We start from the raw sequence: 14,034 nt of genomic DNA, 5'->3' as shown, positions 1-14,034 counted from the left end.
CAGCTCGTGTTGGCTTTAACCTTTGTTCTTCGAGGGGCCTTTGCAGCTTGTTTTCTTTTCTGGTTATTAATTTTTATGGGGCACGTGGCGACACGGCCGCTGTCCAGGCACAGCTGCAGCCACTGTTCTGCTCCTCACTCACACCCCGAGTTATTTGGAGGGGTCTGGGGGCTCAGGCTTGAATATCGTATGCAGTTATGGGCACCACAGTATAAAATAAAGATACTAAGCTATTAGAGTGTGTCCAAAGGAGGGCAATGAAGATGGTGAAGGGCCTTGAGGGGAAGCCGTGTGAGGAGCAGCTGAGGGCCGTGTGTTCAGCTGGAGGAGTCTGAGGGGAGACCTCACTGCAGTAACAACCTCCTCGGGAGGGGAAAAGGAGGGAAAGGCGCTGATCCCTGCTCTGTGGTGACCAGTGACAGGACTCGAGGGAACGGCCTGAAGTTGTGTCAGGGGAGGCTTATGTTGGATATAAGGAAAAGGTTCTTCACCCAGACGGTGGCTGGGCACAGGAACAGGTTCCCCAGGGAAGCAGTCATAGAGCTGAAGGAGCATTTGGACAACACTCTGAGGCACATGATGTGACCTTTGGGGACGGTCCTGTGCAGGGCCAGCAGTCGGACTCGACGATCCTTGTGTGTCCCTCCCAACTCGGCACATTCCACGACGCCCATCCCTTCCCTTCCCCTCCCGCTCCCCTCCGCTCTCCCTGAAGGGAGACCCCCGGCCGTGAGGGGGGTCGCGGGCGGCGCATGCGCGGGGCGGCCGCGAGGGGGCGGCCCTGCGGCGGGCGGGGCGCGGAGCGGCCGCTGCGGCGCCGCCTCAGCACCGGCCCAACATGGCGGCGCGGCGGCCCCGCTCCGCCTCAGGTCAGTGCTGGCCCCGGCCCGGCGGGACACGCGAGGAGGCGGCGCGCCGGGCGCCCTTCCTTCCTTCCTTCCTTCCTTCCTTCCTTCCTTCCTTCCTTCCTTCCTCCCTCTCGGGGGTGGCGGGCAGCCCGCTCCCCGCTGCCTTGCGCTGCGTCCCGGGGGCGGGGGAGAGATGGCCCGGGCTCTGCGCCTCCCCCATCTGTGTGTGTGTGTGTGTGTCCCCCTTCACGGCCGTGGCGCACCGGCCCCGCTGTACCCCCGGCATCCCGCGGGATAAAGCCCCTTCCTGGGATTTAACCACTCAGCCCCCTTCCAGGTGGGTTCGAGGGGGACGCAGTGGGCCTCAGGCAGCGGCCGAGCCCTCACGGGGCCGGGGGGATGCGGGCCGGGAGCCGGGAGCCCCCGCGGCCGCAGCATCCCGCACCGCGCGGGGCTTCCAGGGCATCGCCGCGGCCTCGTCGTGCGGCGCCTTCTGGCACTGGCAGTTTGATGAGCTTGGAGAACGTCCATAACATCGTGCCGCATGCAGGGGGTATTTTAGATCAGCACAAAATGCTCTGGCGGCGTTATTTTCCACGCAACGTGTGTGGGTTTTGATTTGAATAATATTAATTTACAGAATTAGTATGACTAACCGTCTGTACAGCGTTTTGATGTTCTTCTCCATTTAAAGAAGTTAAACGGATTGTTCTCCATACCTCAGACAAAGAAAGGCCGTTCAATAACAACTTTTTAGCACTGTGGATCTAGCTGTTTATCTCTCAGTACTCAAGAACACTTAGGTGTTAATACAGGGAAATAATGCAAACCTTTATATGTATTTCTTGCACTCTTTGAACTTTTAATCCATATTTGTAGTACCAGTTTAAAAAAGGTGCCGAAATTCTTAATAAAATGCTTATATCTGTGGTCTTACTTAATAATTTTGGGTAGTTATTTAGCTGCTCTTCCTCTCGGGAATGTCCCACCTTTATTGCTGAACTTACATTTCACGTTAAATATATTTAACCAAAGGACTCCATGTATGTATGTCCACAGAACATGACATGGTTCGAAATATTTTTCTTTAAAAATCTAAACCCATCTGTTCCCTCTGATGTTTGAGTATACGTGGCGTTTAGGATCACTTAATCTGAAGTTGTGGGATGCCTGTTTTGAAAACATTGACAGACTTGTCCTGCAAACCTGGAACTTAAGTCCCAGTGTCACCTGTTTTACCTCTTGTGTAAAAGGAACAGAAGTGTCTGTTCTTGGGCTTATTGGCATAGGGGGATGTTTGTCCCTCTGAGGAGAGCGTTGGGCTGGGAGTCCTCAATCTTTCCAAGTTTGGGTCTATCCAGAGGAGGGCTGTGTGCTTTCTCCTAAATCAGAAATGTTTCACATTCATTATGATCATAAAAGCAGAGTTGTAGGAGGTCAGATGAGAGCCCAGCACCCTGTGCCTGAAAGGGATCAGCCACAGGGTGAGCTCAGACAGACTGAACAGGGTGAGCAGGTACTGATGCCTCCTCAGGATATTTGGAATGATTTTCAGCCCAGCTCATTAGCCGTGGTTGTTGTCTTTGTGTCTGACAGCCCTCGGTGGATTTTTGTTCTGTTTTAGTTTGGTTTCTTTTCCCTCTTTCCATTTGCTCTGCTGTAATTTGGAGCCTGCATCACCTTTGGGTATGTAGAGCATCCTGCAGCGAGCTGTTCCAGAGGTTAGCCAGGCCAGGTGGGGGGTGAGGGAGAGGAGAGGAACACTGCCTTTTTTTGTGTTGAACAAGCCAGCTGGTAGTTCCATCTGATGCCTCTTGGTTCCTGCACTTGAACAGGTTCCTGCTCAACTTCTCAGTGCCAGTCATGGATTTTATAGGTTACACTTTCCCTATAGCCTCCTCCTTGCGTTGAAGATTATAGCATATCATCCCCAAATCCCTCGTTCTACGAGCTGCTGGACCATAGGTAGCCTGTGCACTGCAATTTAAACCATTGGATTAGCCAGTTCCGGGGTTCTTACAGAGATTGTTAACTTGCTGCAAAACTGAGAAAATAACCATTTTCTTTCTTTTTCTTTTTTTCTCCTTTTTAAGAGCACGACAGCGACGACGATTCCTACGAAGTGCTGGACCTAACGGAGTACGCGCGGCGTCACCACTGGTGGAACCGGGTGTTCGGCCGGAACTCGGGACCAATTGTGGAAAAGTACTCCGTGGCCACACAGATTGTGATGGGCGGCGTGACTGGCTGGTGAGGCAGCTTCCCCTTCCATAACTGTCCTAGGCCTTTAGAAGATCCCTTCCCAAGGGTATTCCAAGCAGATAAATGTATCCTCTCTACCGGGATTTCCTTTAGCATTGGTCAAGGTTATTCACAAGTGAACAATTCCTTAACTCATTACTCTGACTCATCATTCTGAAGTGTTTTTTAATATTGGTAAAACACCAGTTATCCAAGGCTACTTGTACTAGTTACTGTGGAAAGGATTTGGGAAAATGTCAGAGCTCTAAAAGTACAAGGTATAAATGGAAAATTACTGCATATAGCTTTTATTTGTATGGAAAAGCTCATTTTCTTGCTAGTCAAGACTTAGAAAACCTACATCATGACTAAGACATATTTTACAGGTAAAAGAAATGAAGGAAAAATAAAAGCTGGCAGAATATATTTTTAATTAAGAGCCCCATTTCGTGGAGACAGTTTTTTCCTCTAAATTCAGCTGGAGTCATTCTGCTCAAATTCACAGTCTGCTCTGATGTTAAGAGAGACACCACAGCATTTAGTTACACTAAAATAATTAATGGGGAAAGCTAGACAGTAAAGATGAGAACTTAAACTGGAAAATGTGGCCACAGCCTGAGCAGCTATGTCAAGGTATTTGTTATTTGTCAGAGGTATTTGAATGGTAATTGTCTATTCCAGTACTCTTAAAAAAAGGCAATTTCAGTGAAAAGCACCATTGTGGTAGCATGGTGGCTTTTAAAATGGGATTTTGCAAGAGTTGGAAGATTAAATAGACTAAAAATGAAATTGTTGTATTCAGACTCAGTCCAACTTTGAGCTGTGGAGGTTTAGCTTTCAGCCTGACTTTGTTATTTGCTTCTGTAGCCTTAAAATTATTTTTAAAAGTTAGATGTGTACATGTAAACTTGGAAGCTTCTAGGGAATGGTTCATCTGGCATCCATAAAAACTGGCTTATGGAATGATCTGGGAAGTGTACATTTCAATATCTGTAGATCTCTGTGTGTGTGTAGTGATGTTTATAAATATGAATTCACTATTCATTTGCAGGGGTGGGGGGGAAATCCCCTCTGTGTGTGGGCCAGTGTTCAGACACCAGCAGAGTTGCCTGGGGAAGTTGTGGAATCATGAGCCTTGGGAACATTCCAGGCTTGCCCTGGGCAGCCTGGTTGGGCTTGGAGGTTGGATTGGACTCTGCAGCTGGCCCAGTTTTGGGAAGGTGGCTGGCCCATGTGGCCTGCAGAGGCCCCTTCCTGCCCCATCACTGTTCTGTGATATCAGTCTCTGATGTGGGAGGGTTTGGAGACTGAGAATGAGATAACTAATTTTCTGGTTGCCTTGATCCATTAAAAATAGACTAAGGCCGTGTCCCAGTAGAGGGGACTCACTGAGTTTAACTCTTGTGGTAGGGATGTTACTTCTTTTTACCAAGATATTTCAGTTACGGGCTGTGTAGTTAATACAAATGATGGTATGATATATTTACCTTCCATCTGGGAACAGTCATAGTGGCACTGTTATATTATTACATTGTACTTTATTAATATGCTACAATTAATAGCAGCAAGATCTGGAAATCTCAAGCTTATTTTAAAGGGGCCATCAGCCAGCCTTGAACTAGCAACCATTACTCACATTGACTTGCTTTAGACCTCGTTAGTTAAACATTGCTTGTATTAAATAGCCTGAATTTTAAATTTAAAAATGTGAAATACTTTGTTAAATGAAGGAATAGTAATAGTTGTGGTCAGGAATTGTGGAGTGTGGCATTGTTCATCAGACAACTTCACTGGACTGGGTTCTTTTTGTTTTTTGTTTTGTTCCCCTAAGGTGTGCGGGATTTTTGTTCCAGAAAGTCGGAAAGCTTGCAGCAACTGCAGTAGGTGGTGGCTTTCTTCTGCTTCAAGTATGTAGCATTTCATGCTTTATAAGTTGGCAAATGTTATTTACTAAACAATAGGAAAAACACAGCTGTTGGGTAACATTTAATTAGGAAGGCTTCTTATCTGCTTCATCTTTTCGGTCTTATCAGTCAAAACTTTACATTTCAGCTGGAATATTGTGTAGAAATGAGACATTTCTGAGAATCAGTGGTAAAATCAGAATCTACTCTGTCCTGTAAAATAGTTTGTAGAATTTAATCTGCGTTTATTTAAATAGGTGTGAGAATTTCTTCAGAGCTTTAGAAGAAGTAGGCTGCTCTGGCAGTTGCTTGTGGAAGGCCTGCTCTGGTCCCAGTGTGAGCCATGTTCTTCTCTTTTCTCCCCATGCCATGTTATATCTGTTGGGCCTCTGAAGCCTGGCTGACTCCTGGCAGCCTCGTTGCATTCATCTCTCTGCTGGCTTTCAGCTTTAAAAGTTTTAATGATGTTATCTGGCATGACCATTTGCATTTTACATCAGATATTGTGGTTAGGGGAGGATATATTTCCAAAAAAAAGAAGCTTTAAATTAGGTGACACAACTTAAAGTGAAGGAGGATCTCACACATCCTTCTGTATGATGCCAGGTTTTTTACTGGCATTTTTCATGTCTTAATACCTGTGAGCTTCTCCTTTTTCCTCAAATTGTACTAGAAGAAGTAGATTGGTGCCTACTTAGGCTCAATAATATACTGGTTTTGGGATGGAATGTTAAAGATATAAATATTTATTCTTTCCAACATCACCCTGAAGGGTTTCTGAAAGGCATATCCCACTTTTATTTCTTCTTTTGATTGTAATGGCTCGTGCAGTCAAGCATTGATGAGGAAGGGTGGGGTAGAACCTCTGATTGCTGCTGTGTGACACATCAAAATGTCACTTGTGTGAAGTACACACACTTCCTTCATGATCATGTTCTCTGCTGGTTTGGGGGTTGGTTTTGTGGTTTTTTTTTTGTTTTAAACCCCATGCTAAACATCTAAATGAACTGCAGAGAGTGTGTGCTCTCAGACTGTGTTTGGTTTGAGTTGTTTTCAACAAATATAAGGTGTGTTTTGTTTGGATTACTCAAAAGCAAGCATCAACGGTAAAAAGTCAAAGAGAAATAGTTTTGATTTGAAACTTTGTAGCATTGGCATTTGTTCCACTTTGCCATAGTGCACTGATGGCCTTTTTCAATCTCCTGAGAATCACTGGTTATTGTACCTAAATATAGGGATGAAGTTTACAAGGGTGTTGAATCTGAAATGGTTTATAATCACCCAGATGTAAGTTTTTTGGCAAAACATGTTGTGCCTGCAAGTGAATCAGTTATCATGGGCTGCTTTAGTCCATAATGTGTGTTTCCAAATCACGAGGGGAGAATTAAATCTGCAGTGGTTCCTGAAGCACTCACCAGCCTTCTCATATTGTTGACTCGAAGATCTGAACCTCTCTTCCCATGCTTTGTGTGCTGTTGGTCGTAATTTTTTTAATGATGACTTTTTTTCTAAATATGAAGAGCTGCAGGAGCAGAGGTCTGGCACCCAGACCTTGCTGCAGATACCTCCCTTAGTACTTCTGACTACAGGAAGCTGGAAAGTTAAAACACCCCTGTAGACAAAGGAGAACAGAAATTGCTTAAAACACTTTCCTTGGGCAGGATTTTTGCTTGTTGAGCTGTGAAGTCTGGGGAGCTTTCCTGTACATACAGTAGGTTTGCCTTGTCTTTGAGTGTCTGATTTCTTGGTTGATCTCATTTATCTGAGAAGGAATATTATCCAAGAGGAAATATGAGTTGCATATTTTGATTGAATTGCCTATATCTTAAGTGAGATCAGATTCTGTTGGAAGGAAATGAAGGAAATGCCTTGGTCTCTCCTTTAATTCAAAACATTTTGCATTTTAAAGCTGAGTCATAAATTCTATGGTGTAATTACATTTCTGTAGTTTTTAATTTTTTCACTTAAAGATCACACATTGTGATTCTATGAATACATGTTTGGTGGTTCCCCTGAGTGGGCAGAGGAACATTTCAGCACATTACTAGAAAGTTCCTTTTTTATCTGTAAACTTCTCTGAAGTTGCAGATCTCATTTCAACTGCTGATTGCAATATTGACATTGTAATTACATGCTAACACAAGAATAATAACTACAGAAGGCAGGATTCTTGGCTAAAGCCCATTCAGTGAAACATTCAAGGCTTAAAATTAAAAAAAAAAAAATACATTTTTTTCTTCAGTATGTGATGACTTCATCTCAAGAAATCTAGTAGGAAACTGAAAGCAATACATTTTTGAGTGTCAGTTTGTACAAGAAGCAAAAAAGATTTTTCAGATTTTTGTAGGTTATCTAGAATTTAATACAGATTAAATGAAAAGTAGTCTGAGGGAGAAAATAAAAAGGACATGAAGAAATTGGCATAGCTTTTCAGAATTATGATCTGTTAGCACATCTTTGGTGGATATTTCAACAGCTTAATTTGATCAATTAACTGTCCTTTTTATTGAAATACCTGTAATTCTTTAAATATGCTGGTATAAGACCAATATCCATGTACTATATTAAGGAAAATATAATTAATTTCTCATAACAAGGGAGGGATTTTCCTTGTATAACTCCCAGTTTATGCAGCACAGTCTAGTGAAATTCTGAAGAGTAGGGGAAGTACCAACTCATGTGGTTCTGTTGTAATGAATTAGTTAAAAACAATTGTTCTTAATGAGCACCTAATAGCTCTCTATTTTTAAAACCCTGTATCCTGAATAACAGTTTAACTGCTTTTTGCTCATCAGCCAAGATACCAATTACAGGTCCTTCTATTGTGTGTTGACCATTATTTAATAATAAAATTATGTTTTTATTCAGTTATTTCACTTATATATTTTACCTCAGTCCATTAATATGCCATTGACAAATTCTGCTCAATTCTTCTTTAAATTATTTTCTGACTTAGGAGAAGTAAATCTTTGAAAACCACACAGGAAACAAAATAAACTCTGAGATATCCTTGGCTCTGTCCTGTGCAGGGATCTGTTGATGCCATTCCATGGCCATGGAACCACAGAATGGTTTGGGTTGGAAGGGACCTTAAAGACCGTCTGGTCCCAACCCAGTGTGTCACCTTGGTGAGGTGGGGAGAGAACAACCTGCTTCTGGGCCTGGGGGCTTCGTAAGGAAGAGTTTTGCTCAGTTTTGTGTTGAATATCCCACCAGACAGTGTGAGGGGGTTGTTACCTTCTCAAACAGCAGCAAATCTCTCAGGGTCTCCATGGCTTCTGTGCACTGCTCAGGGAGGCCACCTGAGCCTTCTGGCCTTGCTGAGGCTGCTTTAGTGGGAGAGATTTTGCCTTGAGGAAATTAAAACTCTTTTCTCTGATCTTACCTTATGAATGTTTTGCTCCTAAACATTTTTTGCTCATTACTCTTAATAATGTGTCCCAGTAACAAAGTACCTGTGTGCTTCTGTGGTATCACCCCCAAAATGAGGTCTTGCCCTTGGAGATTCCCGTTTTGCCTTGATTAGTGTTGAGAAAGATGCACATATTTTCAGTGTTCCTGCATTGATGTATTTCTTTAAATGACTTTTTGAAAAAATTCTGTTGTTTTTTTCAACAATTCTGGGAGGTCTTGAACAAAAATAAATTTTACTAATGAACTGTGAGATATATGTGTGTGTGTAATATATATTATTCCATTATCATATAGAGAGATATTTCTGTAAACCCAAAACTCTACACCCCCATATGTCTCTCTAAGAATATATGCAATTAATATGTATAGCTCTATATGACTCTTTAATATATATCAAAGTATGGAACTAATAATGGAATATTATTATTTTAGTTTGTTACTGTAGGGCCTGGGTTTAAAAATACTAGTAAACTTCTAAGAATTTGCATTTAAATAAATTTACTGTTGTAAGCAAATATTATTTTATGATGTATTAGAGCCTGAAAATTGCAGTCTGTCTCTCCAGCATTGGAGTTCAGTGGGATTATTTCTGCCCTTACATATGAAATTATGTAATTAGTGGGGTTGCAGCCAAAGTAGATATGACACAGGCTCTGACTGTTACTGCTTAAGTACAGGGTTTTTTTTCTTCTCAGTTATTAAGTTTATATTCAAAACACTGTCCTCTGTTGCTTATTTTAGAGATGTGTATAAACACTCAAAAGTAGAATTTGGGATCCCTGCTCCTCAGTTCAGGGAGAAAAGTAGCCCAGTTTTTGTTGTGTAAAATGGAGTTTTGCTGCAAATGTAAGTTTGCTCTGCAGTAGTTACAAACAGAACTTAATTAAAAACTTCTGCCTCATCTTTGTGCTGTCTGGATAACTGAGCTAATTAAACTGGACTTAATGTAATGTCTCTTTCAAAGTCCATTTGCATTTTACAAGCCAGCAAACACATTAGCATTTCTTGCATTGTGTTGGACTGGGCAGATCAGTCCACATTTAATTTTCAGTTGTATGAGTGAGAAGGCACCAATTCAATGCCTGGGCCTTTTTGAAATTCTTGTGGTGATGTTAAATTCATAAAATAACAATTGCCTCAATCTGCAGCTTTTTATTTTCTCCTTGATATGTCATCCAGTGACTGGATGTGCCACCAGTACAGCTTTCAATCTGGTTTCATGTTTTCATGCTGTCCAGTCCTTAATGAGCTGTCCCTGCCCTACACTAGTGCCCATGTGAATAAATGGTTTTACAATAGACAGGCAAAGTCAATTAATTTGTTGCATTCTGAGGTGTGAAGTAAAAGAGAGTTTAAAATATAGTAAGTTCATTTTGCATTTGTCCAATGAATTGGTTTTTCTAAAGCTTACAGAGAGATGAAAACTGAAGTTGACTTTCTTACATAGGTGGTCTTTCAGGAGCTTTGTTTTGAATTCAGGCAAAACCTGTCTAACACTTGTTTAGTTTTATTTCTTTTTCTGGATCATAAAATCCTTAATTTGGGGTGAAATACGTTGCTCAATTGCTGTGGCTGTTGTAATACAAACTGGATGGTCTCAGTTATTTGCTAGAAAGAACTATGTGAAAGTCAAGCTTCAATGCCTGTAAGTGATGTGAAACATTTCTTTTTAGGCTAAACCTAGTAAACTGTGTATTTAAATATCTGCTCCACAAGAGTTCACGATCTGTGACTTTTATTTACCAGTTGTACAGTTTGCATAGGACACTGTTAGGTAAGTGAGGTGAGTTTCCCAAACGTGACCTCAAGAAGGACCTGAGAAATCTCACTCTTTACAAAGAGTTTTTTGGATAACAGGCATTTACCTGTAAATTTAGTGGCTTATATCTATTTGTCCTAACAGTTAAAATGAGCAGTAATCCTTAGTTTTGATTTTTTATCTATTTAACTGTTCTCTAGAGCATGTAGCAATTGCCTGATTTTTTTTTTTAAGCTATGATCCTTTAAACATTTAAATATGTCTTTCTTTTGTGAATTGTCCTATGGAAATTGATGGGACTGTCATTGTTGGCCAAGTAACATAAAATCTTATTTTTTTCCAGGTTCAAATATTAGTGAGAGAAATAAGAAGAAGGGTTGGGATGATGATTAAACATGATAAAAATATTGGGAATTTGTAAATTGGTATGAACCAGTCTCCCCAAACTTATCCATTTTGCTGATGTGACAGAACTTGAGCTATACTCAGGCCATGTTATTTTTCTACTCAGTGGCTGTGTTTTGTAGAAAGCATGAAAATTCTCTTGTGTCAATTACTTTTTGTGGGACAGTTTAAATCACATAGGATAAAATAATAGATTTTGGTGTTTCTAGTGATGATTTTGATTAGCCCCAGATACTCTGTCACAAATCAGAATTCCATGATTCTGAAGGAAGCTGAAACGAAACAGTTTTTTCATTGTTGTCCTATAAACCCACTTTTCTTGGAAGTTACAGTAAAGGCTGAAGTGAAAACAGTGTAAAGCTTTTATAACTAAAGAACAGAGAACTGGTAAAATTAACAAGAGTCTACTGAACTTTGCTATTACCTGTTCTAATTTGAACTACTGTTACTGGGGAAGGTATTAGTGTTTGAAGCAGAGAATCTGCTGAAATTGGAACAATGTATTTTTTTCCCTGTATGTGTAATTAAAAAAAAAAAAAGAAAGAAAAACAACTTTGTAGGTACTAAATGCTGTATTTTGCATCACGAAATGTGAACTTCAACTGTGCTAACTGCCCTTTATTTTCCTAGATTGCTAGTCATAGTGGATATGTACAAGTTGACTGGAAGAGAGTTGAAAAAGATGTAAACAAAGCAAAAAAACAGTTAAAAAAGCGTGCAAATAAGGCAGCTCCTGAAATCAACACCCTAATTGAAGAGGTAAGTCTAAGGTCATGAACTGTTTCTTACCAGCCAGTTTTTCTTACCTTCCCCTGCAGGTGATGCTGAGCTGAAGGTGCAGGTGCAAAACTGGAAGGCATCAGAAATAGCCTGGCTGTACATTTTATTAAAAGTTACCAGATTGTGCTCTCTTTTATTCATTTAGCTTTCTGGTTTGGTCACTCTTAAAGATGACACACGAAGTCTCTGCATTTCTGCAGCTCCTGTGGCTTGGGGGCTGCCACTGGCTTTGCCATTTGGTCTGTGCAGGCTCTTGGTGAGTGACAAAACCAGCAAGGTCACAACTCGGTAAAAAGTTCAGGTGTGGTTAAAACATGGTGGCTACAAAGAAAAGAAAACAAATCTTCTTACACTGCTGATAACAAAATTACCTGGCTGGCCAAGAATGAGCTTCCTGGAGGAAAGCTGTAACTACTTTGTAACTGGAGTTGTGATTTTAGCTCATTTTATCCAGTTTGAAGAATATCTGTCTGCAGGATCTGTCAGATGTATACTGTGTGGAGAAGAGGGAGCTCTGATACTGATCTGTGTCAACGGGGCTGTTTCATCCTGTCGTGTGAAGACTTTCACTTGATCAATTTTGTGGTGTTTTGTTTGTTTTTTTAAGAAAGCCTGCTTTTAGCTACTTTCACATTCCATACATGCAATACAAGTTTCTTTCTCCACAGCTGAATCCTGACTGGGAACGTGCTGCAGACAATGAAACAGCAGCTCTGTAATTCATGAGTTTTGACATCTCAGGTTTAACCTGTAAGGAGTTGCACATGGGCTGATAAAAATTACCTTAAGTTTTAGTGTGAATATGAACTGAAAGTTCAAGAGAGATGGTTTTCTGGCTTCTTCTGTACTCTGAATAGCTTAATATGTCCTTCTCCAATGCCCTGCAGAAATGGGTGGGACAGGATGGGGGTTTTGGGTTTCCTTTGTGTTTTTTTTCTTTTCCTCTCACATTATATTACTTTCTTCTAATTGTGTATTAGTAGCCAGTTTGAAGTGGAGGATGTATGAAATGGCATGTTTGATACAACGTGTTATACTCTCTGCTGTTACTTCATGAAATATTGTACGCCAATGTCATCATACATAAGTGAATTTTTTTCTAGGATTAAGTTGTTAGGAAATTGGCTCATAATAGAGTGAAGTGCATTTCTTTTCCAATGATGTAGCCTTCCAAAAATCAGTATTTTTTTAAAACATTTTTCATGTGATTGCAATTGAAGTCATGGCAGTTCTCATGCTTTTTTGCCAAGGGAGATTGGAGAACATCTGTCTCGTTTTTATCAAAGCAAGAACGGTATTGGCGTGAAATTGATACAACAGTTCCTCTGTATTTTGACTTTTTAAAGGCTCACTCCATTTTAAATGTGTTGTTAAAAACAGCTGAGAGTCAGTTTGCACTCCACTGGTGCCAGCAGGTGCCACCTTGTTTTATATGGTTTTAAGCAGGTCGCTTCCCCCCCTCCATAATGTTAGTGTTCCCGTTTCCAGGCAGTTGTGATAAGTGTTTAAATCCTGCAGTCAGCCACGACCAACTCTGTCCTTTACAAATATTACTTTTCTTCTCAGTCCACAGAGTTTATCAAACAGAACATCGTCGTGTCCAGTGGGTTTGTTGGAGGCTTTTTGTTGGGCCTGGCGTCGTAAGGACCTGAACCGTCTCCTCCCGATGGGATCCGTGCCGGCAGAGAACAGTTGTGGTGACACGCTGTGTGAGAGCAGCGTGGGGCACTGGGCCTGCAGAGCAAGACAAGTGGACTAGCTAGACAACTTGGAAGCTTTCACATTTCAGGCTTTTGCCTCTTGAAGCTTGGCAAAACTAGGATTTGCTGAAAAACTCTGCAGTGTGCTCATTATAGCAGTTTCTGGGCAAAACTGGTTCATCTTCATCATGACTCTTTTTATCTATGGCCTTTCAAGATCTAGCATTTTTTAAAATGTTACTCTTGGAATATAGCTGTGTAACCATACTGTAAGAATGGAAGCTCCATTTCTATGTTTTCAGTTGGATATTGTTTATTTAAAGAGTATTTTTCTTCATGCTGTAGTAGGTAGTATCAATGACTACATACTGTATATGATGTTGTAGTTTCAGCCTCATGGCTGCCCGTCTTCTTTAGAAGTCACTGCAATAATTATCAATCTGTAATACCTTTTTACAGAGTATTAAATAACAAAGAATCATGAGCTTATTAAAGGTGAAAATTAACTTTGACTCTGGCCTTTGTGTACACAGAGAGTAAAGTCTCTCAGTTTATATCCTGCAGGCACCTGGTGCCAGTGTTTGCAGAGACAGGTTTTTAAGGTGGATTTAGTAATTTGTTACTAAGTTATTCTAATTTTTCTGCATTTCAAACTCGTGAACCTTTCAGAATTTCTACCAAGGAGGAGTTTGCTCTGCCCTGATTTCTCTGGTTTGTGCTGTACCAGCAGGTTAATGTGAACTGGAGTCTCTCCTACACAGGTTCTGTTGGGTTCCTGTTCATGTGTCTGAACAACAGTGATTCATTAGCACTGGGTGGATGGATGGGTGGGAAGTTGGGATGCACAGGACATGGGATGTTTGACATAATAACTTATTAAATAGTTAGATTTGTGCATCTCTGGGCTTCAGAGGCCTGTGTTGCATGTCGACCTCATCTATGTGTGCTTGTGACCAAGGTGAGTAAGATACCAAGCGTGTCAT

At 41.2% G+C, this 14,034-nt stretch overlaps 1 protein-coding gene across 1 annotated transcript; it reads left to right on the top strand.

Annotated features, from left to right (window-relative positions):
* Positions 1-784: 784 nt before the first annotated feature.
* On the top strand, positions 785-13,557 carry FUNDC1 (FUN14 domain containing 1). Its single transcript, XM_051770888.1, has 5 exons — positions 785-869; positions 2,942-3,098; positions 4,921-4,996; positions 11,202-11,330; positions 12,918-13,557. Exons 1-5 carry the CDS (start codon positions 839-841, stop codon positions 12,993-12,995), a joined length of 471 nt encoding a protein of 156 aa, XP_051626848.1. The 5' UTR covers positions 785-838; the 3' UTR covers positions 12,996-13,557.
* Positions 13,558-14,034: the final 477 nt, after the last annotated feature.

This window comes from Manacus candei, unplaced genomic scaffold (genome assembly GCF_025592945.1).
Source record: "Manacus candei isolate 608988 ecotype Guabito, Panama unplaced genomic scaffold, ASM2559294v1 h1tg000126l, whole genome shotgun sequence".
Lineage (NCBI taxonomy): Eukaryota > Metazoa > Chordata > Aves > Passeriformes > Pipridae > Manacus > Manacus candei.
Note: the sequence above shows the minus strand (reverse complement) of the source record. Positions and strands in the feature narration are given on the sequence as shown.